General features: G+C 46.3%; 1 protein-coding gene across 1 annotated transcript; it reads left to right on the forward strand.

Annotated features, from left to right (window-relative positions):
• The first annotated feature begins 1,745 nt into the window (after window positions 1–1,745).
• Window positions 1,746–13,514, forward strand: LOC147091815 (uncharacterized). Its single transcript, XM_085976865.1, has 3 exons — window positions 1,746–1,940; window positions 11,872–12,034; window positions 12,194–13,514. Exons 1-3 carry the CDS (start codon window positions 1,890–1,892, stop codon window positions 13,210–13,212), a joined length of 1,233 nt encoding a protein of 410 aa, XP_085832991.1. The 5' UTR covers window positions 1,746–1,889; the 3' UTR covers window positions 13,213–13,514.
• Window positions 13,515–25,475: the final 11,961 nt, after the last annotated feature.

Raw genomic sequence — 25,475 nt, forward strand, 5'->3', positions numbered from 1 at the left:
CCTCTTGACTCCCCAGAGCCTTTGGCCATCGACAAGGCACAAGTAAGGAGTGTGAAAGAATACGCTGCACTTGCCTGGATGAGTGCAGCGCCAACAGCACTCAATGAGCTCGACACCATCCAGGACAAAGTAAACCACTTGATTGGCATCCCATCCACAACCTTAAATATTCACTCGCTCCATCACCGGCATACCGTGGCTGCAGTGTGTATCATCTACAAGGTGAGTTGCAGCTGATTGCCGAGGTTTCTTCAACAGCACCTCTGGAACACACGACCTCTACCACCTAGAAGCACTAGGGCAGCAGGCTCATGGGACACCATCACCTCCAAGTTCATCCTGAATTGGAAAGATATCGCCGTTCCTTCATTGTCGACGGGTCAAAACCCTGGAACTCCCTTCCTAAAATCACTGTGGGAGTACTTTCACGACACTGACTGAAGCGGTTCAATAGGGCGACTCACCACCACGTTCCCCGGGACAATCATCATGGGCAATACACGCTGGCCTTTCCAGCGATCCCCAAATCCCAGTAATGAATAAAATAAATCTTCATGACCCTGGCATTGAAATTCCCAGATTGCAGTGGGATCAGCGAAATCTACGGTCCAGAGAATGAAATTTCTGGATTGAGGCAGGAGCAGTGTAATACAGTCAGCCCTATGGTTGAAATACCTTGACTCAGGCGGGAGCAGTGAAATCTAGGCGGACCATGGCATCACATTACTGGATTCAGATGGGAACTGTTTAATCTGGGCGGCCTTGAAAATTAAATGCCTGGTCTGAGACGGGAGCAGTGTAATACAGTCAGCCCTCGGAATTGAATTCCTTGATTGACGAGGTATTTGTAATCTAGGCGGCCCAGAAAATTAAACTCCTGGATTGAGGCGGCAGCAGTGAAATCTAGCTGGTCCAGAGAATAAAATTACTGAACTCAGATAGGAGGAGTATAAAGTCAGCCTCCCTGGCAATAAATTTCCCGGACTGAGGCAGGGACCGTGTAATCTAGGCAGTACAAGGGATTAAAAATCCTGGACTGAAGTGGAAGCAGTGTAATCTAGGCGGCCCGGGGAATAACATCATTTGACTGAGGTGGAATCAATGTATTCTATCCAGTATTCGGAATGAAATTACTGAACTGAGGTGGGAGCTGTGTAATCTAGCCAAACTGGGAATGACATTCCTTTACTGAGGCAGCAACAGTGTAATCCTGGCGGTCCAGGGAATAAATTTCCTGGACTGAAGCAGGAACACTGCAATCTCGTCCTGGGACTGAGGCCGGTACAGTGTCATGTGCCATTTCAATCTCTCCGCTACTGTGTTCATCTCTAACATCCCGCCATTTAGGAATATTTATTGATGGTGACTATTTTTCCCCTGATATTATGGGTTTGAATAAATCACATAATAAGATTGGGGTAATCCAGCCTTCTTTCTTCTTTTTTCATCCTGTTTTCTGTCACTTTCTCATCTTTTGTTCTCAGGTTGTGTTCAATACAAGAAGGGAAACTCCATTCTCTTTGTTCTCTCTCGATATTTTAGGGTCGTGTGAAATATTCCGCATTCACTCACTTTTAATTTATAACAGTGCACAACATGGTGAGCTGTATTGTGTTGCAATAAAGTGTTCTGGTGACATTGGGTCAATGATTCTGTTTGTTCAATGACTGTAATTAATGTCAGTTACCGTGAGGCCTAATGAGGTCACTCAGGGAGTTTTCTCTGCTATAAAGATGGAGCTCGCTTCACTATGTCACCTCACACAGTCAGTGTGCTGCCTCCAGCACAAAGACCACCAGTGACTCACAGAAGGGAAGACATGGTGATACCACCTCCCCCGCCCCTTCCTGATAATTGGCGTGAAGATTTGCGGATAGAAAACTTATTTTATGATATACGAAAGGTTTACTATCCCATCCTTGCTGTTGTTGGTGTTCCGAGTAAGTATCAATGCCCAGTTATGAATTCCATAAACTGTGTTACTCTGTAATATTATTCTTGCTATTTACACTGGGATTTTATTTATTAATTATTTTCTGTGATTGCATTTGTTGCATCATCTAAATCGTATAAATGCAAGTCTTTCTTTCTTTTTATCATTATTAATTAATTCGAGTTGTTGTACAAAATACTCGAACAGCCTCGCTACAGTTGGTACTGCTGTTAAGACTCTATATCTAATAATTAATGCTGCAAATTATGTTTAACAGATATAATGTTCTTGTAATTTCCTCCACAACCCCGGCAGCCCTCGCTGGTGTTGGTGTCCCTGGTAAATCGCTGTATCCAGCTTTTAATTCTGTAAATAATGCTTAACTGTATTTCTCTCCTTCTTCCCATATTCCTTGTCATTCCCCGTGCATTCCGCACAATGATTGTGAACGTGATACAGTGGTACCAAGTTTGCAATATTCTATGTTAATTCCAAGCAAAGATTTTAGACCGAGACACTTTATTTAACGAATTTCCTCTGCTATCCACACTGAACATTTATAAGAGATCAGAAAATAAATTCTTGGCTTAGGAGAATTTGCACCTTATGGAAAAGGACTTCGACTTGAATCATTAACGCTGTTTCTCTCTCTCCACAGATGCTGCCTCACCTGCTGAGTATTTGCAACATTTGCTTCTTTCATTTCAGATTGCCAGTATCTGCAGTATTTTGCTTTTGTTTTCGATTAATGCTCGGTCTGATTACTTAAAGAGAGTCACAGGAACAAATCCTGGCAGGTCTTATATACATATCTTTAAATGTGTGAAGTATCCACTAATCATTCAGTTCCAGTCACTGTCTCCTTTCCAACCATCTCCAGTTCCACATTTCTGGCACTGCTTCAGCTGTTTGGAATAGGATTACATGATAATTTATATTCTCATAAAATGTTTCTTAGCCAGATTTCAATACAGTTATCTGCAACCTTTGTTTTGAATTTACAATTGAGTCATATACCCTTCTGTGACAGTTCAGTGGATCTCTAAGTGTGACCCAGAGTGGTTCTCTATTGCCTCCTGCTGTACTTCAGGATAATCAATCCCAGCTGAGGTTAAGACAATCCTTTGATATTTTCTCCTCTAATATTCTCTGCACAAAGTTGGACACCATCATGAGAAAAGTACAAGCATAATTCTCTTCCACTTATGTTCAATAACTTTACAAAGGCATTCGGCATCACTTTGCCTGCTGGATAAACCGCCTGAATTCAATTTTGATAAATACATTTACTGAGGCATTTACTCTCAATTAAAACTATTTATTATAATTCAGAGTCCATTCTTTTCAATGATACATGGAAAATCTTCCTTTCAATGAGTTACAATTTGTGTATTTCAGGAAAAATGCGGTAAACACAATCTTCAAAGCACATCTGACAGCCTAGTTGCCTTCATAACTGCAGTTCACTAGCATTTATCTTAACATTATCGTATTACATCCGTACATTTAATTACAATTGCATGTAATTATTGCATGCCAATGTTGCAGTTTCTGTATGTTGCTGTGGCATTCATGTACTGTGTTATATATAAAGGATATTCAAACCAAGATCAGGAATCCAAGCGGGATTTCCAAATCCCGAACACAGGGCACAGAAGCGAACTGCACTGCTCAATATTGTGACTGATCCCGGGACACGATGTTTTGTGAGAGTAAAATAACATAGGAACATAGGAAGAGCAGTAACCCATTTAGCCCCTCAAACCTGATTCGCCATTGAATGATACCATGGCTGATCTGCGGCCTAACTCCATATACACGACTTTGCCCCATAGCCCTAATAATCTTGGTTAACAAAAATCTATCAATCTCAGTTTTAAAATTAACAGTTGATCCAGCATCAACTTCGGTTTGTGGCAGAAAGTTCCAATTTTCTACCACACTTTTTGCGTAGAAGTGTTTCCTAATTTCACTCCTGAAATGTCTGGCTCTAATTTAGATGGTGCTCCCTAGTCCTAGAATCCCCAACCAGGGGAAATAGTCTCTGCCTATGCAACAATCTGTTCATCTTAATATCTTCAGAAGTTCGATCAGATCACCCATTGACCTTCTACATTCTAAGGAATTCAATCCTAATCTGTGTAATTTCTCCCCATAAAGTAACCCTTGGATTTCAGGTGTCATTCACTACGCTGCACTTCCCCCAAGCCCAATCTATCTTTCCTGAGGTGTGGTGTCCAGAAATGCTCACATTAGTCCAGGTGTGGTCTAACCATGGCCTTTCTATAGCTGCAGCATAAAGTCTATCCTTTGTGTTCTCGTGCTTTAGATATACAGGCCAGCATTCCATGAGAATTTTTGATTATTTTCTGTACCTGCCAATGACATTTTAATGATCTATATACATGCAACCCCGTCTCTTTGGACCGCCACTCTTTTCGATATCCCTTTGTAATTTCCTGCTTTCATCTACACTGCCTGCAATGCTGCCTAATTTGTGTCATCCGCAAATTTGGATATATTACTTTCTATGCCATTTTCTAAGTCGTTAAATAAATCTGTGAATAGTTGAGGCCCCATTTGTTCCTGGGAATGTGTCACACTATAAATTCCTTATTTTATTTATTACTTTTTATTTATTGTCATTCATTTTATGGAGTCCCTGTCTCTGATACATTATTACTTTCCTTGGGATTTCTGGCATGCTTCTTCCTTTACTGTAAATATTGAAACAAAGTCTGTTATCAACCTGTCTGCCATTTCCTTATTATCATTGACAATATCACCGCTTTTAGTTTTTAAGGGGCCAATATTACACCTGACTACCATATTTTCATAATATAACTGTAAAAATTATTTTGTGTTGATTTTGATATCCCTTACAGGTTTCTTTTCATACTCCCTTTTGTAGCTCTTAATATCTGTTTTGTGACCCTTTTCTGTTCTTTGTATCTTTCCCATTCGCCAGGATCTGTGCTACATTTTGCATTTTTAGCAGCGTTGCCTTTTATGACCATGCTGTCCCTTACCGCTTTAGTCATCCAGGGCTGTTTCACAAATATACCTCTTGCTCCTCAGGTTCTGAATCAGCTGAAATTATTTTTTGAACATCTCCACTGATTTTCTGTTGTTTTACCCATTAACAGTTTTACCCAGTTTACTGTGGACAGTTTCTGCCTCATTCCGTTGAAGGTGGCCTTACCTAAACATAGAATCGTAGTAACGGTTTTGCATTTTTCTTCATTAAACTTGATCATGTTATGATCACTATTAGAAAAATGTTCCACACCGTAAGGCTGTTAAGTAAATTTGGCTCATTACTCATTACAAAACATAGCCAGGCATGCCCCTTGTTCGTTATAGAACCTATTGCTGCAGAACACTATCGCGGACACACTCAATAAATACACTAACTTTCTGAAATGTGCTAATCTGCTTATCCCAATCTATTGCTGAGATGCTCTGGTCCTTTGTACCCCTTGTAACTCAGCTGGTGCTTTTTATATGCTGGGCTAAAGGTAGATCTATCATTTCATCTCTCAGTGAGCGAACATCTGTCACTTTCATGTATTTATTTTCATTTCATTTATTGATTAATTATTCTTACAATAAAGTATCACAGCTTAAAGCTTATACAATTATATCATATCAATGAATGTCAGTAATAAATTGCAGATTTCACCCAGAACTCCATCAAGCTCAAGCTTCAGCTGCCAGCCTGATGAAAAACTTTCCTCTTTGTTTCCCTCTGCACAGTAAACATAGTGACCATTGTGATCCTGTCTCGGGGAAAGTGCGGTCTCTCCACATGTGTCACTCGCTACCTGGTGGCCATGGCAGCAGCGGATCTGCTCGTCATTATCTTTGATCTGATATTGAGGCACATTCCGATGTCCTATAAGAAACCGTTTGTTCCTGTGTATTCTATCCCTGTCTGTAATATCCACGCCGTCCTGCTTTATGCAGTCACAGACTGTTCTGTCTGGTTCACTGTCACTTTCACCTTTGATCGTTGTGTGGCAATTTGCTGCCAGAAGCTGAAAACTGAATATTGCACCAAGAAAATGGCTGCTGAGGTTCTGGGGACAGTGACTGTGCTGAGCTGTTTAAAGAACGTTTTCTGGTATTTTATGTTGACAGATGAATATCGGGGAGTGAACCTCCCCTGGTTCTGTTATGTAACAATCGATGTTCAGCTCTCACAGGTCTGGGGAGCAATCGAGTTCCTTCATCATATTCTCACCCCGGGGGTCCCATTTGTTCTGATTCTGTTGCTCAATGCTATCACCGTCAGACACATTTTAATGTCCAGCAGAGCCCGCAGGAGGCTCCGGGGTCCCAGCAGTGGGGGGAGTCCCAGAGACCCAGAGATGGAGAGCCGAAGGAAATCCATCATTTTACTGTTCACTATTTCGTGCAATTTCATCCTGTTATGGTCAGTGATTATGGTGTATTCTATATATAACCGGGTGTGGCGATTGGTTGATTATTTTGTATCTCTACCTATATATCTTCCAGATTTGGGACAAATGCTCCAGCTCCTGAGTTGCTGCACAAACACTTGCATTTATGCCGTGACACAGACTAGGTTTAGACAGCAGTTGATAAATGTGGGGAAATATCCCTTTGCTTTAATTGTAAAATTCATTAAAGGTTGAGAAGATCCTGCATCAGAACTTAATCCCGCCTCATGTTCTGTCCGAGCCAGACTCACCCTTGGGGCCAGTGATTTAGGTTAGTATTTTCACACACGCTGATACGCTGTGTACATCATAACCCAGCACCAGAGACAACCTTTGAATGCAAAACACCCGCACTGACCTCAGAAATATTAACACACTGACAGTGCTTTCAGGTGTATATTAACACACGCACTGACACACTCTGACCATACTGTTATGCTGCCAAGCACTGGCATTAATCAACAAAATACTCCCCCTGAGTCTGTGATCATGTTTACACTGAGAGGGATAGAAAAGCCCTGTAAATTTTAACCCAGTCCTTGTGCAAGTATTAACTCAACCACGGAACACCGTGCATACATGAAAATACTAGCAGTGATATCCTTTGAGCAATGACATTCTCCAACAAAACAACAATAAATATAACACAAGTATAGAGACACATTGTTCATACTAACACAATGTCATCAGCCTTCTGTAGAAAATTCTCTCTCACTCTTTCACCTGGAACGCCTCACATCTCTCTCTCTCTATATTCGCCTTTCTCTATCTATAACTTACTCACTCTGTCTACTGGTCTGCCCCAAGTCTCTCCCTCACTCACTCACTCGCCTGCCTGCCTCACTGCTCAATCTCTCTCTATCTATCTCTATCTATCTCTATATCACGCCATCTCTCTCTCGATCTCTCTCTTCCTCGCTCTATAACTTACTCACTCTGTCTACTGGTCTGCATCGCATCTCTCCCTCACTCCCTCACTCGCCTGGCCTGCCTCACTGCTCAGTCTCTATCTCTCTATATCTGGCCATTTCTCTCTATCTCTCTCTCTCGCTCTCCCTCACTCGCCTGGTCTCTCTTTCTCACTCATTGTATCTTGTATCTGCGGTTTATTGTATACACAGGGATTGCTGCTGAGCTACACGTGTGCTTTGCAGTAGCAGCTGGGGCGAAATTGTGAGATATTGAGAGAAACGGAGCGTGAAAGAAATAAACTGCGGACGAGAGAGGGAGACATAGGGATTGAGAGACAAGGAGAGGGGACGAAAGAGAGAGACAAACAAAGTGAGAAATAGAGTGAGTGGGGCAGACAGACAATGTGAGAGATAGGGAGGTGAAAATACGGAGAGTGAGAGGTAGAAACAGAGGAGAGAGCGAGAGAGAGGCATTCTGCGAGCAATAATGAGTGGGAAATAGAGACAGACAGAAGGGAAGAGACGGACAAAGAAATGCGAGTGAGACAAAGAGTGAGGGATTGGGAGAAGGGTAACAGAGACAGAAGGAATGGAAGAGAGTGAGAGAGAGACATGGAGAGAAAGACTGAGAGTGGGAAAAAGGGAGCAGGGAACAGCGACAGAGAATAAATAGGAAAGAGAGATAATCATGGAGAGAGACGGAAAGTGAGAAGTATAGGACGTAGCAAGGCACGAATTGGAGTAACAACAGAAAATGCTGGAAAAACTCAGCAGGTCAGGCAACATCCGTGGACAGAAATTTGAGTTGACGTTTCGGGAGTGATGGTCGCGGATGAGTGGAGAGGTAGATTTTAAAAACGGCACCAGCGTTTATACATAAAGATGCGAGCTGTAATACTTTTGTATTCTGTGTTCTTGCGTACAGTGAGTCAGACTCTGGAATAAATCTCCCAAACCTGTGTTAACATCAAATAGACACGGTGTTACATCAAACACTCCCAGGGCAGGTGCAGCACTGGTTAGACACAGAGTAAAGCTAACTCTACACTAACCCCATCAAACACTCCCAGAGCAGGTACAGCACGGGTTAGACACAGAGTAAAGCTCCCTCTACACTGTCCCATCAAACACTCCCAGGGCAGGAGCAGCACTGGTTAGACACAGAGTAAAGCTAACTCTAAACTAACCCCATCAAACTCTCCCAGGGCAGGTGCAGCACTGGTTAGATACAGTGCAAATCTCTGTCTACACTATCGCATCAAATACTCCCAGGGCAGGTAAAGCACGGGTTAGTTACAGATTAGAGCTCCATCTAAACAGCCCCAGCAAGCTCTCCCAGGGCAGGTACAGCGCGGGTTATGTACAGCGTAAAGATCCCTCTACACTGACCGATCAAACACTCCCAGGGCAGAGACAGCGCAGGTTTGATACAGAGTAAAGCTCATATAACACTGTCCCATCAGACGCTCCCAGTGCAGGTAGAGCACAAGTTAGATTACAAATAAATTTCCTCTTACAGTGTCCTATTTCGCACTCCAAGGGCAGGTGCAGCACGTGTTAGATACAGGTAAAAGATCTCTCTACATTGACCCATCCCAGTTTTCCAGAGATATTATAGCATGGGTTAGATACAGAGTAATGTTCCCTTTAAACTATCCCAGCAAAATCTGCCGGGGAAGGTGCAGCACAAGTTAGATACAGAGTAAAGCACGCACGTCACTTTCCTGTCAAACACTCCCAGGGCAGACGCAGCAAGCGTTGTATACAAAGTGAATCGCCCTCTACCTTGTGCCATGTAAATCTCCCAGCATGGGTAATATTCAAATTAAAGATCCCTCTACCCCGTCCATTCAGCCACTAACCTGGCACCATACCCAACTGGGACATACTGTAAAGAATTAGCACACGCTAGCGGGGTTGGGATTACTGTCTCTGGCCAGTCAAAAGCCTCTGAGCTGCTCCAGGGACCCCCGTGCGGTTTCGAAGCGCTCCCCTATTCCTGGTTCTGACCGCTGGACTTATTCGGTAGCAATGTAGACAGAAAAACGTGACTCGTGGTTTGGGTGCAAAGCAGAGCAGTATTTATTGAAACAAAAAGAAACAACTTAAAAATCGATACAGCACAGCTTGAGCCTAGTAGAGCACTTCAGAAGAATGAGAGGTGATCTAATTTTAACAGACACAATTCTTGCAGGGCTCGCAGTTCAGATGCAGTTAGGGTGTTTCCCCCTGGTGGGGGCGTCTAGACCCAGTGGTCACAACCTCAGTATAAGGGATCGTTCATTTTCGACCGAGATGAGGAGAAATTTATTCACTCAGAGGGTGGTGAATCCTAGGAATTGTCTACCCAAACGGCTGTGTAGTCTCAGTTGTTGTGTATATTCATGATAGAGACCGATAGATTTTTGCATATAAAGGGAATCAAGGGATATGGGGATAGTACAGGAAAGTGGAGTTGAGGCAGAAGATCAGCCATGTTCTTATTGAATGGCGGACAAGGCTCCAGGGGCCTAATTGCCTACTTCTGCATCTATTTCTTATGTTTTATGTTATTATTTAGTGGAATACCTTTAGCTCTACATTGTCTCATTAAAAAGTCAGTTTCACTATGGAGCATGTGTCAGTGCCTTTAAAAGTTGTCTCACCTCCCTCAGCCTCATTTAGCATTTTATGCTGTCAGAAAACTGAGCATGTCTGCGACCCGTTCTTCTGTGCATCTTCACCATGCAGTTCTGCATACTACTTCCACGTTTGCACACGCAACATTATCCCAATATCATACCACACTTGACAGCAAATAAATGCAATATATGGGCTCAAAAGTTATCTGATCAAAAATCGGATCTTTTCTCTTCACCGCTTGCCTGTCCTAATGCCTAGCTTAGTGACCAGACTATCAAATACATTGGCAAAATCACATGAATCTCCAAGAGAAACCTTTCAATTAATGATTCTCAGTTACACTTTCGTGACTCTCAATAGAATCTAGATCGATAACAAATTGATTTATTTTCAAGTATCCTGTTACTCAGAGATGTACTCACACATATTTTGCAAATACATATTTGAGTTCCTGAACTTCACCCATAATCACCAAGGAAAATTATTTCAGAGAAATCCCATTGTTTACCATTTCATCTCATTCATGAGCCCTGGAGAAATTTGACCATGAACATCTAACTTCTTGTTGAACCTTCTATTCCTCAAAATAATCCAGAGAGCAATTCGGTCTACAAGATTTAACACAGCAGTCTACCCCAAAAAACTTCGCTGTTAAGAAACTGTTTGGATGCAAACCACTTCGACTGGACCTAATCAAAATGAAATGTGATTGTTCCCTCATATTTCACTCAGATGAATAAACCATCACCTCAAAGCATTCAGAATGGTCAGAATTTATTTAAAGCAATGGTTGATGTGATTGACACATGTCCGGAAATAAAGGCTTTCAAACCATAGTACAATTCTGCTGTTCATAATGGAATAGGTTAATTATCTTCAATAACTGCAATTTTATTCAGATCATTAAGTTAAACTAATCAGTACCACATTAAAAAGAGCGAGGAGCCTCAGCCACAGTAATATGCACGCATGCTTTATAGAAAGGCACTAAAATTCACACTCAAAAAAGATCCCCTCCAGAAAAGAAACATTTGCCAGTCTGACAGACTGCACAGAAAGAACAGCGAGATATTCGTGTAATACGGGCTTTCACACCCACAAGGTAAAATTAAAGGCCTAGAAATTCAGTTTGCACAGTTTTGGGGCGCTAAAGTCGGGCGTTCGGTAAATTTAGCGCCCGCCGGAAACTGCAGGCAACCGTGCCGAAATTCAGTGGATTTGGCCAAGAGTTTTGGCGAGCGCTGAAACTGGCGTTGCAATGCTCGGTTCCGGCGCTAAACCGGCGCTGCGGCCTGATAACGCCGATGCCGGGCGCAGCGCAGGTGCGGTCATGTGTTGCTTGACAGCAGACACCCTGACGCCGGCCTGCTCTTAAAGGGGGAAGGGTCAACTTTAACTGCTGCCACGCCCTGCACACTGGAGCCCTGCTGCTAGGCCTCAACAGTGCTGGTGGGACAAAATAGCGCCAGAACAGATGGAGATGGCCCGAGAAAGAGCCCAGCGCTTCTCAGACCATGCACTGGGGGTGCTGATTGATGCTGTCCAGGAGAGAAGACCCATCTTGTGCCCGGACAATGGCAGAAAGGCTCCCAGGAGAGAGTTCAGGAAAGCCTGGAGGAGCATCGCACGCAGGGTCTCCTCAAACTCAGATGTGCCCAGGACTGCGGACCAGTGCCGCAAAAAGCTCAATGACCTCTGTCGGCTGGTGAAGGTGAGTACCCTTTCCACTGTCCTCCTCATCCTTGCATGTGAGCCTCACACTATGGGCAAAGGGACCTCAAAGGCATAATGGGCAGCCCTTCTCACGCAGCAATGCCACTGGCATGATCATCAGCAGCACTTTCTGCACTGACCACACTGGCCAGGCTATTCCACCATGGGAGGTAGTACACACAGCAACAGGGCACCACACTGTACTTAGAGTCCGTCCTTTCTCTTGCAGGCCAAGCTGGCAAGAAATGCGCGCAGCCGGCTGGAGACCGCTGGTGGACGGCCCCACTACCAGGCTCTAAGTGCTCTGGAGGAGAGCGTCACTGGACTCCTGCGTCCCCTGGTGACTGGCCCTGTAGCCATCTGGGATGCGGACCCTGTGCTGGAAGCCACTGGTAAGGAGATGACCACTTGCAGCTTTCTCGTTGCCCTAGTGTTTCCGATCTAAATCCTTTCCCACTGACGGACAAATGCGCATAATGCCACCGCTCAGGCGTCCCTCGCTGATGCCCTGTCCTCACTTTAAAGCTACTCTTGTGCCTTCCTGCTTTTAGCTGCTGAGGAGGAGGTGGGCCCTGAGGCGCCGGGTGCCAGGCCCTTGGAGGAGGAGGACGCCCAGGACGAGGAGGAAGCTGGGCCATCGGGCGAGCCCTCAGCCGTGCCAGGGGATGGCAATGAAGGGGGGACGTCTGGCATGCAGGAGAGCCAGGGGGAGGTGTTGCAGGGGAGGGCAGATCCTGCTTGCAGTGGGGTCCAGGCAGGCGGCAGGGGTCGGCCAGCTCGGCCGGCTTCTCCCCAGATGCAGAGTCCTCTCTCCAGTCCGGAGAGTGGCCTTGGCCAGGAGGTGCGCCTCCTGCAAGAGATCTCGGTAGCGTCTGACCGGCGCCACCATGAGTTCATGGGGGTTGTGCAGAAGATGCCGCACGCCATCGAGTCCCTGGCTCAGAGTGTGGCAGCATTCGGCCAATCACAGGCCAGGGGGGTGGAGCAACTGGCCGCAGCGCACGCCAGGGGGGTCGAACTACTCGCGGCACTGCAGGAGGAGAGTCGCCAGAGAGGTGGTTCCTTCGACACACTGTCACAGCAGCTGGAGGCACATACCCGGGCAGTGCAGTCACTGACTTCTGCCACACTCGCTTTGACGCAGAGGCGTCGCACCCGCACCCGCCGCCCTGCTGCAACACAGCGGGCTGGCCTCCAGCACATAGCTGCGCCAGCTGAACTGCCAGGCCAGACGACTGCCACTGTGTCTGCTGAGCCTCGCGCGCCTGGCAGCAGCCAGCTTGCCCCCCTTGGAGCATCCGACACTGCCACTCCCCCAGCCAGGGTGCGAGGAGCTGCTGCTGCCACTGATGCTGGCCAGCCACAGCCGAACCAGTCAGCAGCCGGCCCCTCCCGGAAAGTGCGTCGTGTTGTCCGACCCCCAAGGGCATCTGTCACGATGCATGGGGGCCCTCATGAGCCTTCCCCCAGCCTTGAGGCCGCCACAGGGCCCACGTTGAGGCGGAGCAGCAGGCCGGGCAGGGGCCGGGGAAGGCTCTCTAAGGACTCACCCTCTCGGCACAGCCGCTAGAGTGTGGTCTCTGCGGCATTGTATATATGGGGGGGATTGTGTTTTGGGGGCTGATTTTTGTGGATGGCCGAAATTGAAGGCATTTTGTGTTTTTATGGGGGTCTTTCTGTTGGCGAGGGGGGCCCTTTTTTTGTTACGGCCAATGTTGAAGGCCATGTGGATGGCCAACTTTTGTTAGTCCTCCCCAGGTTGGGGGAGTGACATCTGCTTGTTACTGTTTTTTGGGTGTCTTCTGTGTTTTTGAGTTTCATGTGGGAAGGGGCCTCAGTTTGTTAAATAAAGGTTTTTATTTATTCAGCTTGTCCAGGTGTCATGTTTCAAGTGTTTGCTGCGTTAACCGGCTGACGGTTTCCGGAGCGGCTGCCTTCAGGTGCGCTCATTCCCACAGGCCATTCCCTCACAGCGGGCCTCGAAGTGTCGAGCAATAAGCCCCCGGCGTATGGCCCTTGGGCCTTCTGGCCCCCTCCTGGCCTGCTCCGCCTCCTCCTCCCCCTCCTCCTCCTGATGGTCCTCCTGCTCGCCCTCCTCAAGTGGTGGCGCAATGTCAGGTGGCAGTGCCTGCGTCCGGCGGATAGCCAGGTTGTGCAGCATGCAGCACACGATGACGAACTGGGACACTCTATCCGGCGAATACTGTAGAGGGCCACTGGAGCGATCCAGGCAGCAGAAGCATTGCTTGAGGACGCCTATGGTTTGCTCTATGACGTTCCTTGTTGCTTGATGGCTTTCGTTGTATGAGTCCTCCGCTGGGGTCCTGGGCGCGCGGAGCGGGGTCATGAGCCATGTGCACAAAGTGTAGCCCTTGTCCCCGATAAGCCATCCCCTTGGTGGAGGCTGTGCCTGGAACATGTCAGCCACAGTAGTCTGGCGCAGGATAAAAGCATCGTGGCTGCTTCCTGGGAAGCGGGCATTTACAGCTAGGATGCGCTGCCTGTGGTCACACACCAGCTGCACATTGAGGGAATGGTAGCCCTTGCGGTTGTGGTAAACCTCGGGATTGTCTATATGTGCCCGCATAGCCACATGCGTGCAGTCATTGGCGCCCTGCACCATGGGGAAGCCCGCGATCCTGCCAAATCCCACTGCACGCTGCTGCTGCCTCTGTTGGGTCATGGGGAAGGAGATGAACTGGTGTCTCCTTGTGAACAGTGCATCGGTGACCTGCCAGATGCAGCGATGTATGGTGAACTGGGAGATGTTCGCGATGTCCCCAGCAGCGGCTTGAAATGAGCCGCTTGCATAAAAGCTGAGAGCCACCGTAACCTTCACTTCCACCGAGAGAGACGTCCTGGACATGAGCTGTGGCTGCAAATCTGCGTGAAGCAGCTGGCAGATCTCTCCAACCATCTCCCTTCTGAAGTGCAGCCTCTTTACACAAAGTGCCGCAGACATGGTGATATAGGACACCTGCTGCCGGTATTGCCTGGGTGCGTAAGGCCTACGTTGGTGACGCCTGATGGCCCTTCTGTGTCTACGCATGGCTGCCCATCTCTCACAGCGTCTGCGAGCCCTCCGCACATAATGCTGCAACTCAATGTTGGCCCCCCATGCAGCCCCCATAATCAAGGTCGCAACAGTGAAATCAGCAAGAGTCAAATGTCAAAGCACTGGCCAGAAGCCAGAAAGACCTCTCCTATCTTGTCCCAAATCTGGAATCTCTGTCCCTTGGTCTCTGTGTAGAAATCCAAAGCAGTGAAGTCATTGCAGCAAAATGGCTGGGCTTTATAGGTCAGTGGAGGTGCCCTTTAATTTGCGCTCCCCGAGGCCAACAGGGCCTCTGCAACATTCCATTTTACAATTCCTAATAGCGCCACGCCCACATTGGGCGGGCGCCACTCAATTTCCGGGTTGGGGCGCTAAAACAGCGTTGCGCGAGGATATGACATCATAAGCTGCGCGCGCACCCAAGCGGGTGCTAACACTTTGCGCCGGCGTTAAATCTCAAATGAATTTGGGTGTCGGCGCAGATCGGTCTGCATTCCGGCGCTAAGGCTTTATCGACGGAAATATAGCCCTTTTTTGGCGTTAGCGCCTGGCGCAGCCAACTGAATTTCTAGGCCAAAGAATGGAGTTTAAGAGATTAAAAAGGAGGTAATAGAGTTTTAAAATGTTGTTTGAGGTTAAAAAATGTTTAAAGTGGTTAAAGTGTGTGTCAGAGTTTAATAGGGAGTTTGGGGTTAAAACGCCTCTAAATTGGTGTGTTAAATTGATTTGGAAAGGCGTTTAGTGATTATACAACATCACAGCAAAGAAGGGCGGCATTTGGGCCGGCTTTCCTGGTCGTGCTCTTTGGATATTATTTAATCCCACACCTCAGATTTCATCCTTTAATCTCGACAATTTCTCATCTTAATTCATCTCCAATTGCCTACACAATTTCCTGTGGACTCTCATATAATCACCCTTTCAATAGTGCATTCCGGATCTTGCCATACCTCTGTGGGGAAACAGATAATCCTCATTCCCCCTATACTTCTTCCAGCAATGATTTTAAATCGGTGATCTTCGGTTACCCACCCACTTGCCAGAGTAACAGTGTCTCCCTACTTGTTCTATCGAAATCATTCATAATTTTCATTATCTCTATTAGGTCTTTCCTTAACATTCTCTGCTCAAAGGAGAACTATTACAGATTTCCAATCTCCCCATATAAATGAATTTCATCATGCAAGTATCCCATAAGCTTTCTTTATTCCCTGATCAACTTGTGCTGCCAACGTCAATCATTTGTTTATATGCAGCCTTATGTTCCTCTGCTCTTGCAACCCATCAAAATAGCACCATTTAGATTATCCCGCATCTCCACGTTGTTCCTACCAAAGATAATCACTTCACACGTCTCTGCATTAAATTTTATCTGGCATGTAACTTTCCATTTCACCACTCCGTCTGAGTCCGCATGAAGTCTGCTACTATCCTGCTGATGATTCACTATGTTGCCAAGTTTTGCATCATCCGCAAACTTCGAAATTGTAGTCCAGATACCGAGGCGAGATCACTTATATGTAATAAAGCAAGCAGAGATCCTAATATTGAACCCTGCCGGACCCCACTGCCTACATCTCTCCAGTCCAAAAAACATCCATCATCACGCCTCTCTTATCCCTGAGCCAATTATTAAGCAAGTTACCACCGTCCTGTTATGTACAGAGCCTTTGAACATATTTAATATATCAGCTGAGTGTGTGTGCAATCTGACGTTTAAAGAAACGAATTGAAAAAGAACAAGAAAGTTGACACCGACCTGATTTTTCCTTATTTCGTTCATTCTGAGTTGGTCCGACTTTATTTCAAATTTAGTTGCAATAGGAGTTCGTTTGAGAAAGTGTTTCCCGCACATCAGTTCGAGGGGTGAGAATTATCTTAGTTGTCATGACTTAAAGGGATCTCTAGTCAAGCAATGGGATTATCAGGGAATATTTCTCATGCTTCAGTCATTTCTTAATGAATGGACTGTGTCTAATGGGCAATTCTATGGGATATGAGGATGGAGAGAGACACAGCCGTCCTTAGTGGAGAGTGTCCGGTAACAATAGCATAATGTGTTAGGGTTAAAACGTGATAAATAATAAAGGTTACAGTGTCTAATGCTGGAGATTCAAACGTTAGGAGAAGATGCCGGAGAAGAGGCTGAGGTCAGAGATAGAGAAGTCTTGAACTTATAGAGCATCAGGCATGACTTACAGAGCAGCTAGCAGCATCCATGAAAGAGGTAGAAAACGGGCGATTCCAGGTGCTCGGAACAGTCAGGACTGTTCTGATGCTGGATCAGCATTTTGCAGATGAACAGAATTGGAATCAAGAACCAGTGAAAGAAGTATCTAAGCCGCAGCAAGTGGCGATTTTAGCTTGTGCAGTGGAGACTGAAATTGATGAGGCCTGGTGATATTCAGAGGATTCCACAGAGCAAAGAGTTGAAAAGGGAATTAAGGGACAGGGAGCATGGCCACTGTTCCCTTCGCACCACCTTTGTCTTATCTGAATTCAGAGCCCTGAACCCACGTGGATCGAGTGGAGATGTTAGGCCTGGAGGCGGAGCAGTTAGATGCCTCTTCGTCTCCACAAACGCTTGTCACCCCACAACATTACACCTGACATTCCGCTAATGCAGAGAGCGGGGGAAGTATGCTCGGGCAGGCAAAGCGAGGGCATTATCATAAAACTTCCACTCCCTATGGAGCTCGTGAAGGGAACACTACCTTTAGCGGTTTTGGGTATTCCTGGTATGAGCGAGCAGGGGTTAAGATATAAAATCATAATAACGTAAGAGGTAAGAGCAGGAATAGGTCATACGGCCCCTCGAGTCTGGTCCGCCATACAATAAGATCATGGATGATCAAAGAACTAAACTTGAACATCCCACACGATCTCTAGATCCCTTCGTTCCCCCAGAGTCCAAAAATCTATTTATCTCAGCCTTGAATAAAACCAAAGACTCAGCATTCACAGCCCTCAGTGGCAGAGCATAACAAAGATTCACAACCCTCTGAGTGATGGAATACATCCTCCTCCTCTCAGTCTTAAATGGACTGCCTCTTATCCTGAGACTGTGACCCCGAGTTCTAGACACTCCAGCCAGGGGAAACAACCTCTCACCATCTACCCTGTCAATCGCCTTCAGAATCTTGTATGTTTCGATGCGATCACTTATCATTCTTCTAAACTCCAGAGAGTATCGGCCCATTCCACACAATCTCTCATCAGAGGACGGTCCTCTCATCCCAGGAATCAATCTAGCGAACATTTGCTTCTCCGCCTCCAAGGAAAGTATGTCCTTCCTTAGATAAGGAGACCAAAACTGTGCACAGTACTCCAGGTGTGGTCTCACCAAGGCCCTGTACAATTGTAGCAAGACTTCATTACTCTTATACTTCAACCCCGTTGCAATAAAGGCCAACATGTCAGTTGCCTTCCTAATTGCTTGCTGTGCCTGCATGCTAGCTTTCTGTGTTTCTTGCACGAGGCCAACCACATGTCTCTGAACAGCAACATTTGTAAGTTTCTCTCCATTTAAAATATATCCTGTCTCACTATTATTCCTATCAATGTGAATAACTCAAATTTCCTGACATTATATTCCATCTGCCACCTTACTGCCTGCTCATGGTCAATCTATAGCCATTTGTAGGCTCGTTCAGTTCTGCTCACAGCTTGCTATCCCACCTAGCTTTGTATCGTCAGCAAAGTTGGATACATTACAGGACATGAGACCTATCCTCGGTGAAGTGGGACCTGCACTGCTTCAGGTACTTAATAATTTCTCCCAATGGTGGTGTAATATTCTGGGATGGTGGCAGTCAGGTGATTGTCGAAGATACAGAGTGTTCACACGATTCTAATAGATGAGGGAATCACCGGGGTAAAGTGATTGGTTTTGTAACAAATGCCACGTCCCGGCTCAGTAGAATAATAGTTGGGATCTTCGGTGCTCACTCAGGGCTTCTTTAAATGTTTCCGGACTAATGGAATTAATATCAGTTATTATGGGAATGATACACATTTTGACTCAATGGTTGGCAAGTATAGAAAGCTTGTATCAGAGAGCTGCAGTTATTCCAGTCATGGAAGTGAGACAGGGGTTACAGCGATGGAAGGCAGAAGGGCCTGAGTGGATAAATCCCAGGAGCGGTTGCTTGAGGGGTGTAGGACCAGTCGCTGCCTGGGTCCTGTCCTGTCAGTTGATGGCGGACAGGGATTGCCTGGCTATAGATTTAGAGCAGTTAAAAGAAAAGTTGAAGAATCAGGATAAAGAAGCACAAATCACAGAAGGTAATCCAGTTGCTGATGTTGGGAGTAGATTCCACAAGTGAGGTGGAAATGCAATACGGAAGCCGTTCCTCAATCACACAAGTCGCTTGTTTAGGACGCTTACTGCAGGATAGGGTGGCCATCCCCTTATAATGGCATATGCGGAACGGCAGTGGGAATTATCTTTGATTGGCACAGGGTCCTCCGGACAAATGGAGTTTGAGGTGGTCATCGTGGAAAGGGACCCCCTCCCGAGAGACAGTAACACATCACTCCAGACACTCGAGGAATAGTTACTGAGCAACTGATGCAGAAACAGTTAGAAAGGAAAGCAATGGGAGAAGCTTGCTCAGAAGCACTATATGTTTCTGAGGGAATGGGCAGCCATGGAAGCTAAAGTGTTGGAATTGTAAGCATGAAATAAAGGGATATGGATTGGAACTTGGAATGTTAAAAATGTTGAGGGAGGCAGTTACCGCTGTTCTGAAGGGTAAATTGAGAGAAGGCTGGGGCTCTCGACTGAATCTTCAGATTTCCGATCACCCTTAATCTATTCAGCCCTGGGAATGCAATTCCTGGATTGTCGAGGGAGTGGTGTACACTAGCTGACCGAGAAAATGAAGTTCCTGGACTCAGATAGGTGCAGTCAGGCATCCCTGACAATAAAGTTCTCCGACGGAGGGAGGAGCAGTGTATTCTAGGCATGAATGGCAATGAAAATCTCTGGGAGCATTTTAATCTAGGTATCCCTGGAAATGAAATTCCCAGATGGAAGGAGGAGCAGTGTAAACTGACCATCCCTGGCAATGAAGTTCTCAGCCGGAGGCGGGAGCAGTGTAATTGAAGGATCCCTGGCAATGAGTTTCTCAGACAGAGGCGGGAGCAAGATAATCTAGGCAATCCCGGGACTGACAATTCTGCACCGACTTGGGTGCAGTTTAATCTAGGCATCACGGGAGGGAAAACCTGGACTGAGGGGGAAGCAGTGTATTCTACGTGGTCCTGGGAATGGTGTACCAGGAGTGAGCTGGGAGCAATGCAATCTTGGTGGCCCCAGGAATCAGATTCATGAAATCAAGCAGGAGCAGTGAAATCTATGTGGTCCAGGAAGTAAAATTCCTGGACTGAGACGGGAGCAGTGTAATCCACTATGCACTGGAAATTATGTTTCTGGATTGAGGGAGAAGCAATGTAATCTAGGTGGCCCTGGGAATGTTATTCCTGGACTGAGGCGGGAGGAGTGGAAAATAGGCCGTCTATGGAATGAAATTCCATGAAAAATGCGGGAGCAGTGTAACTAGGCCATCCTGAAATTACATTCCTTTACTGAGGCGGGTGCAGAGTAAAGCAGGAAGCACTAGTTATTACATTCGTGGCCTGAGGCAGGAGCAGTTTAATCTAGGTGAGCCTGGGAATTAAATTCCTGACCCGAGACGGTAGCTTTTTAATCTAGGAAGCACTACGACTTAAATTCCTGGCCTGAGAAACGAGCAGTGTAATGCACGTGGTCCTCAGACTGCAATTCCTGGACAGAGGCGGGAGCAGGGTAAACCTGGCTCTCCTGGGAATGATATTCCTGTATGAGACTGGAGCAGTGTAATGTGGTCTGCCCTAGGAGAGAAATCCCTGGACTAAGGTTGGAGCATTGTAATGTTCAGGGCCCTGGGGATGAACTTCCTGAACTGAGGTGGGATCAGTGTAGTCTTTGTGGCCCTGCAATGAAATTCCCGGATTGAGGTGGTAAAAGTGTACTCCAGGCCGTCCTGGACTGAAAACCCAGCCGAATTTGAGGAGGACACTCCAGAATCGTGAGCAGTCTAAACCAGGACTCTCAGAAAGGAAATACTTGGACTGAGGTGGGCACAAGGTAATTTAAGCAGTCCATGGAATTAAATACCTGGATTGAGGCCGGACCACTCTAATCTAGCCTGCCCTGGGAATTAAATTGCTGCACTGAGAGAGGAGCAATGTAATCTCGGTGGCACTCGGAATATATATCTTGGAGTTAGATTGGTGCAGCAAAATTTAGGTGACCCTGATTGTGAAATTCCTGAGCTGAGGCGGGAGCAATGTAATCTATGTATACCTGGGTATGAATTTCCTGGACTGAGGGAGGAGTAGTGTATGTATGCGGCACTGGACATGGAATTCGTGGAATAAGGCGGGTGCAGTCTAACCTTGGCCTCCCTGGAAGGAAATATTTTACTGAGGTGGGAGCAATGCAATGTAGGCATCCCTGGGAATTGAATCCCTGGACTGAGGTCGGCGCACAGCAAATGTGGTGACCATAGGAATGAAATTCTAGCAATGCAGAGGGAGGAATATAATCTAGGCGGCTCAAGTAATGAAATCGCTGAACTGACGTGGGAGCAGTGTCATCTAGTCGGCCTGCGAATGCCTTTCCTCGTCTAAGCTGTCAGCACTGCAATCTAGGCTTAGCTGGAAATGACATTCTTTGACAGAGGGAGGAGCAGCATATTCTTGTCGGCCCTGCCAAAACAATTCCTGGACTGGGGCGGTTGCAGTGTAATATATGCAGGTCTGGGAATGAAATTGTCTTGAGGTGGGAGCATTGCAATATAGGCGGCACTGGGAATTCAAATCCTTGGTTGAGGTGGGTGTCGTGTACATGAGGCTGCCATGGGAAGTTAATTCCTGGAATTAGGCAGGAGCAATGGAATTTAGATGGGCTGGGAATGTAATTCCTAAAGAGAGGCAGTAGCAGTTTATATTGGTGGCCCTGAGGATAACATTTCTGTTGTGAGACAGGAACTCTGTTATCTAATCTGCCATGGGAATGACATTCCTGGATTGGGGTGGGGTGCAGTGCAATCAAGTTGGCACTGGAAATTCAATTCCTGGACTGAGGAAAGAGCAGTGGAATCTATGCAGCTCTGGAATGAAACAGAAATCAGGCGGGAGCAGTGTAATATAGGCTGCAATGGGAATGAGATTCCTTGACTGAGGGAGGAGCAGTTTAATGTAGGCGGCCATGGTGATTAAATTCCTGAAATGAGACGGGGGCAATGTAATCTTGGTGAGTCCAGGAATTAAATTAATGGTGTAAGGTGGGGGCAGTGTAATCGATGTGAACATGGGAGGGAAATGGGACTGAGATGGGAGAAGATGGGTGGCCCTGCCAATTAAATTCCTGGATTGAGGTGGGAGCAGTCTAAAGTAGGAGGCCCTGGGATACAATTCTTGGGGTCATGCAGGAGGTGCGTAATCTAGGTAGGCCAGCGAAAGAAATTCCTGGTCTGAGGTAGGAACAGTGTAATATATGCCACTCTGTGTAAAAAACATGACTCAGGAGGAAACGTTGCAAAATACACGGCCCTGGGAATAACATTCCTGACCTGAGGCGGGAGCGGTGTAAACAAGGCTGCCATGGGAAAGTGTTTCCTGTACTGTGGTGGCAGCAGTTTAAACAGTGTTAGCAGCCCTGAGAATAAAATTGCTGGTTTTTAGGCGAGAGCTGTATAATCTTGGCTGCCCTGAAAGCGAAATTTCTGGTTTGGGGCGGGTGCGGTGTAACCTAGTAGGCACTGGCAATCAAATTCCTGGACTGAAGCATGACCAGTTTAATCTATTCAGCTCTCGGAAGGAAACTGGACTGAGATGGGAACATTGCAATATAGGCCAGACTGACATTGAAATTCCTGGGCTGAGGGTAGAGCAGTGTAATGAAGGCGGCCCTGGTGATGAAAATCCTGGAATGAGGCACGGCCATTGCAATCTGGGTGAACCTGTGAATTAAATTATTAAGCTGAGGCGGTAGCAGAGTAATCTTGGTCTCTCCCTCTCTCTCTGTCTCTCTCTCTGTCTCTCTCTTTCTTTCTCTCTCTCTATCTCTCTCTCTGACTCTCTCTCTGTCAATCTCTCTCTCTCCTTGTCTCTCTCTCTGTCTCTCTGCCTCTCGTTGTCTTTGCCTGTCTCTCTGTCACTGTCTGTCTCTGTCTCTGTCTAGGTCTCTCTCTCTCTCTCTCTCTCTCTTTCTCTGTCTCTCTCTCTCTCTCTCTGTCTCACTCTCTCTGTCCATGTCTCACTCTCTTTCACTTCCTCATTCACCAGGTCGCTCTTTCTCACTCACTCTATTTATTATCCACTGTTTATTGTATCCACAGCAATTGATACTGAGATAAACTTGCGCCGTTCTTTCCCAGACGGGGGCAAAGAGTGAGATAGAGAGAGACAACGGAAGAGTGAAAGACAGTGACAGCGGAGGAGTGAGAGACACACAGAAATTGAGGGATAATGAGATAGGACGAAAGAGAGGGAAAAGTAAGGTGAGAAATAGAGTGAGTGAGACAGACAGACAAGGGGAGATATAGGGAGCATGAGCAAAAGTGAGAGTGAGAGGTAGAAACGGGGGAAGGGTGAGGGAGAGGCAGTCTACGAGAAATTATGAGTGGGAAACAGAGACAAAGGGAGAAGGGAAGAGACAGACAAAGAAATGAGAGAGAGACAAAGAGGGAGGGATGGGGAGAACGGTAACATCGACAGAGAGAATGGAAGAGAGGTAGATAAGCATGGAGAGATTGATCGAGAGTGAGAAATACAGGACACTGAATGAATGCGAATGTGCAGGAGGGACGGGGATGTGGGAAAAGGCAGATTTGAAAATAGGCACCAGCGTTTAAAAATAAATATGAGAGCTGCATTATTTGTGTCTTCTGAGTTCTTGTGTACAGTGACTCGGACTCTGTATTAAATCTCCCAGTGCTCATTTAGAATCAAATGCACACGGTGATACATCAGATACTCCCAGGTCAGGTACAGCACTATTAGATACAGAGTAAAGTTCCCTCTGCACTGGAGAATAAACCCTCCAAGAGTAGGTACAACAGGGGTTAGACACAGAGAAAAGTCTTCTCTACACTGTCCCCATCAAAAACGCCCAGGTTAGTTACTGCACGGGTAAGATACAGAGTAAATCTCCCTCCACACTGTCCCATCAAATACTCCCAGGGCAGGTTCAGCACGGGTTAGATACAGAGTAAAGCTGCCTCCACACTGTCCTGTCAAACACTCAATAGGCAGGGAAAGGGCAGGGAGTTACAGAGCAAATCGCCCTCCCCATTTGTACCATTTATTGCTGTCACCACACAATTCCACAATGTACTGCTGCCCTCCCCAATTGTACTATTTTCAGTCTCCCAATTCCACAATGTACTGCTGCCCTCCCCAATTGTACTATTTTCAGTCTCCCAATTCCACAATGTACTGCTGCCCTCCCCAATTGTACTATTTTCAGAGTCTCCCAATTCCACAATGTACTGCTGCCCTCCCCAATTGTACTATTTTCAGTCTCCCAATTCCACAATGTACTGCTGCCCTCCCCAATTGTACTATTTTCAGTCTCCCAATTCCACAATGTACTGCTGCCCTCCCCAATTGTACTATTTTCAGAGTCTCCCAATTCCACAATGTACTGCTGCCCTCCCCAATTGTACTATTTTCAGAGTCTCCCAATTCCACAATGTACTGCTGCCCTCCCCAATTGTACTATTTTCAGTCTCCCAATTCCACAATGTACTGCTGCCCTCCCCAATTGTACTATTTTCAGTCTCCCAATTCCACAATGAACTGCTGCCCTCCCCAATTGTACTATTTTCAGTCTCCCAATTCCACAATGTACTGCTGCCCTCCCCAATTGTACTATTTTCAGTCTCCCAATTCCACAATGTACTGCTGCCCTCCCCAATTGTACTATTTTCAGTCTCCCAATTCCACAATGAACTGCTGCCCTCCCCAATTGTACTATTTTCAGTCTCCCAATTCCACAATGTACTGCTGCCCTCCCCAATTGTACTATTTTCAGTCTCCCAATTCCACAATGTACTGCTGCCCTCCCCAATTGTACTATTTTCAGTCTCCCAATTCCACAATGAACTGCTGCCCTTCCCAATTGTACTATTTTCAGTCTCCCAATTCCACAATGTACTGCTGCCCTCCCCAATTGTACTATTTTCAGTCTCCCAATTCCACAATGTACTGCTGCCCTCCCCAATTGTACTATTTTCAGTCTCCCAATTCCACAATGTACTGCTGCCCTCCCCAATTGTACTATTTTCAGTCTCCCAATTCCACAATGAACTGCTGCCCTCCCCAATTGTACTATTTTCAGTCTCCCAATTCCACAATGTACTGCTGCCCTCCCCAATTGTACTATTTTCAGTCTCCCAATTCCACAATGAACTGCTGCCCTCCCCAATTGTACTATTTTCAGTCTCCCAATCCCACAATGAACTGCTGCCCTCCCCAATTGTACTATTTTCAGTCTCCCAATTCCACAATGAACTGCTGCCCTCCCCAATTGTACTATTTTCAGTCTCCCAATTCCACAATGTACTGCTGCCCTCCCCAATTGTACTATTTTCAGTCTCCCAATTCCACAATGTACTGCTGCCCTCCCCAATTGTACTATTTTCAGTCTCCCAATTCCACAATGAACTGCTGCCCTCCCCAATTGTACTATTTTCAGTCTCCCAATTCCACAATGTACTGCTGCCCTC

Source organism: Somniosus microcephalus, unplaced genomic scaffold (assembly GCF_052327205.1).
Source record: "Somniosus microcephalus isolate GS21.2 unplaced genomic scaffold, FLI_Smic_1.0 unresolved_chr3, whole genome shotgun sequence".
Taxonomy (NCBI): domain Eukaryota; kingdom Metazoa; phylum Chordata; class Chondrichthyes; order Squaliformes; family Somniosidae; genus Somniosus; species Somniosus microcephalus.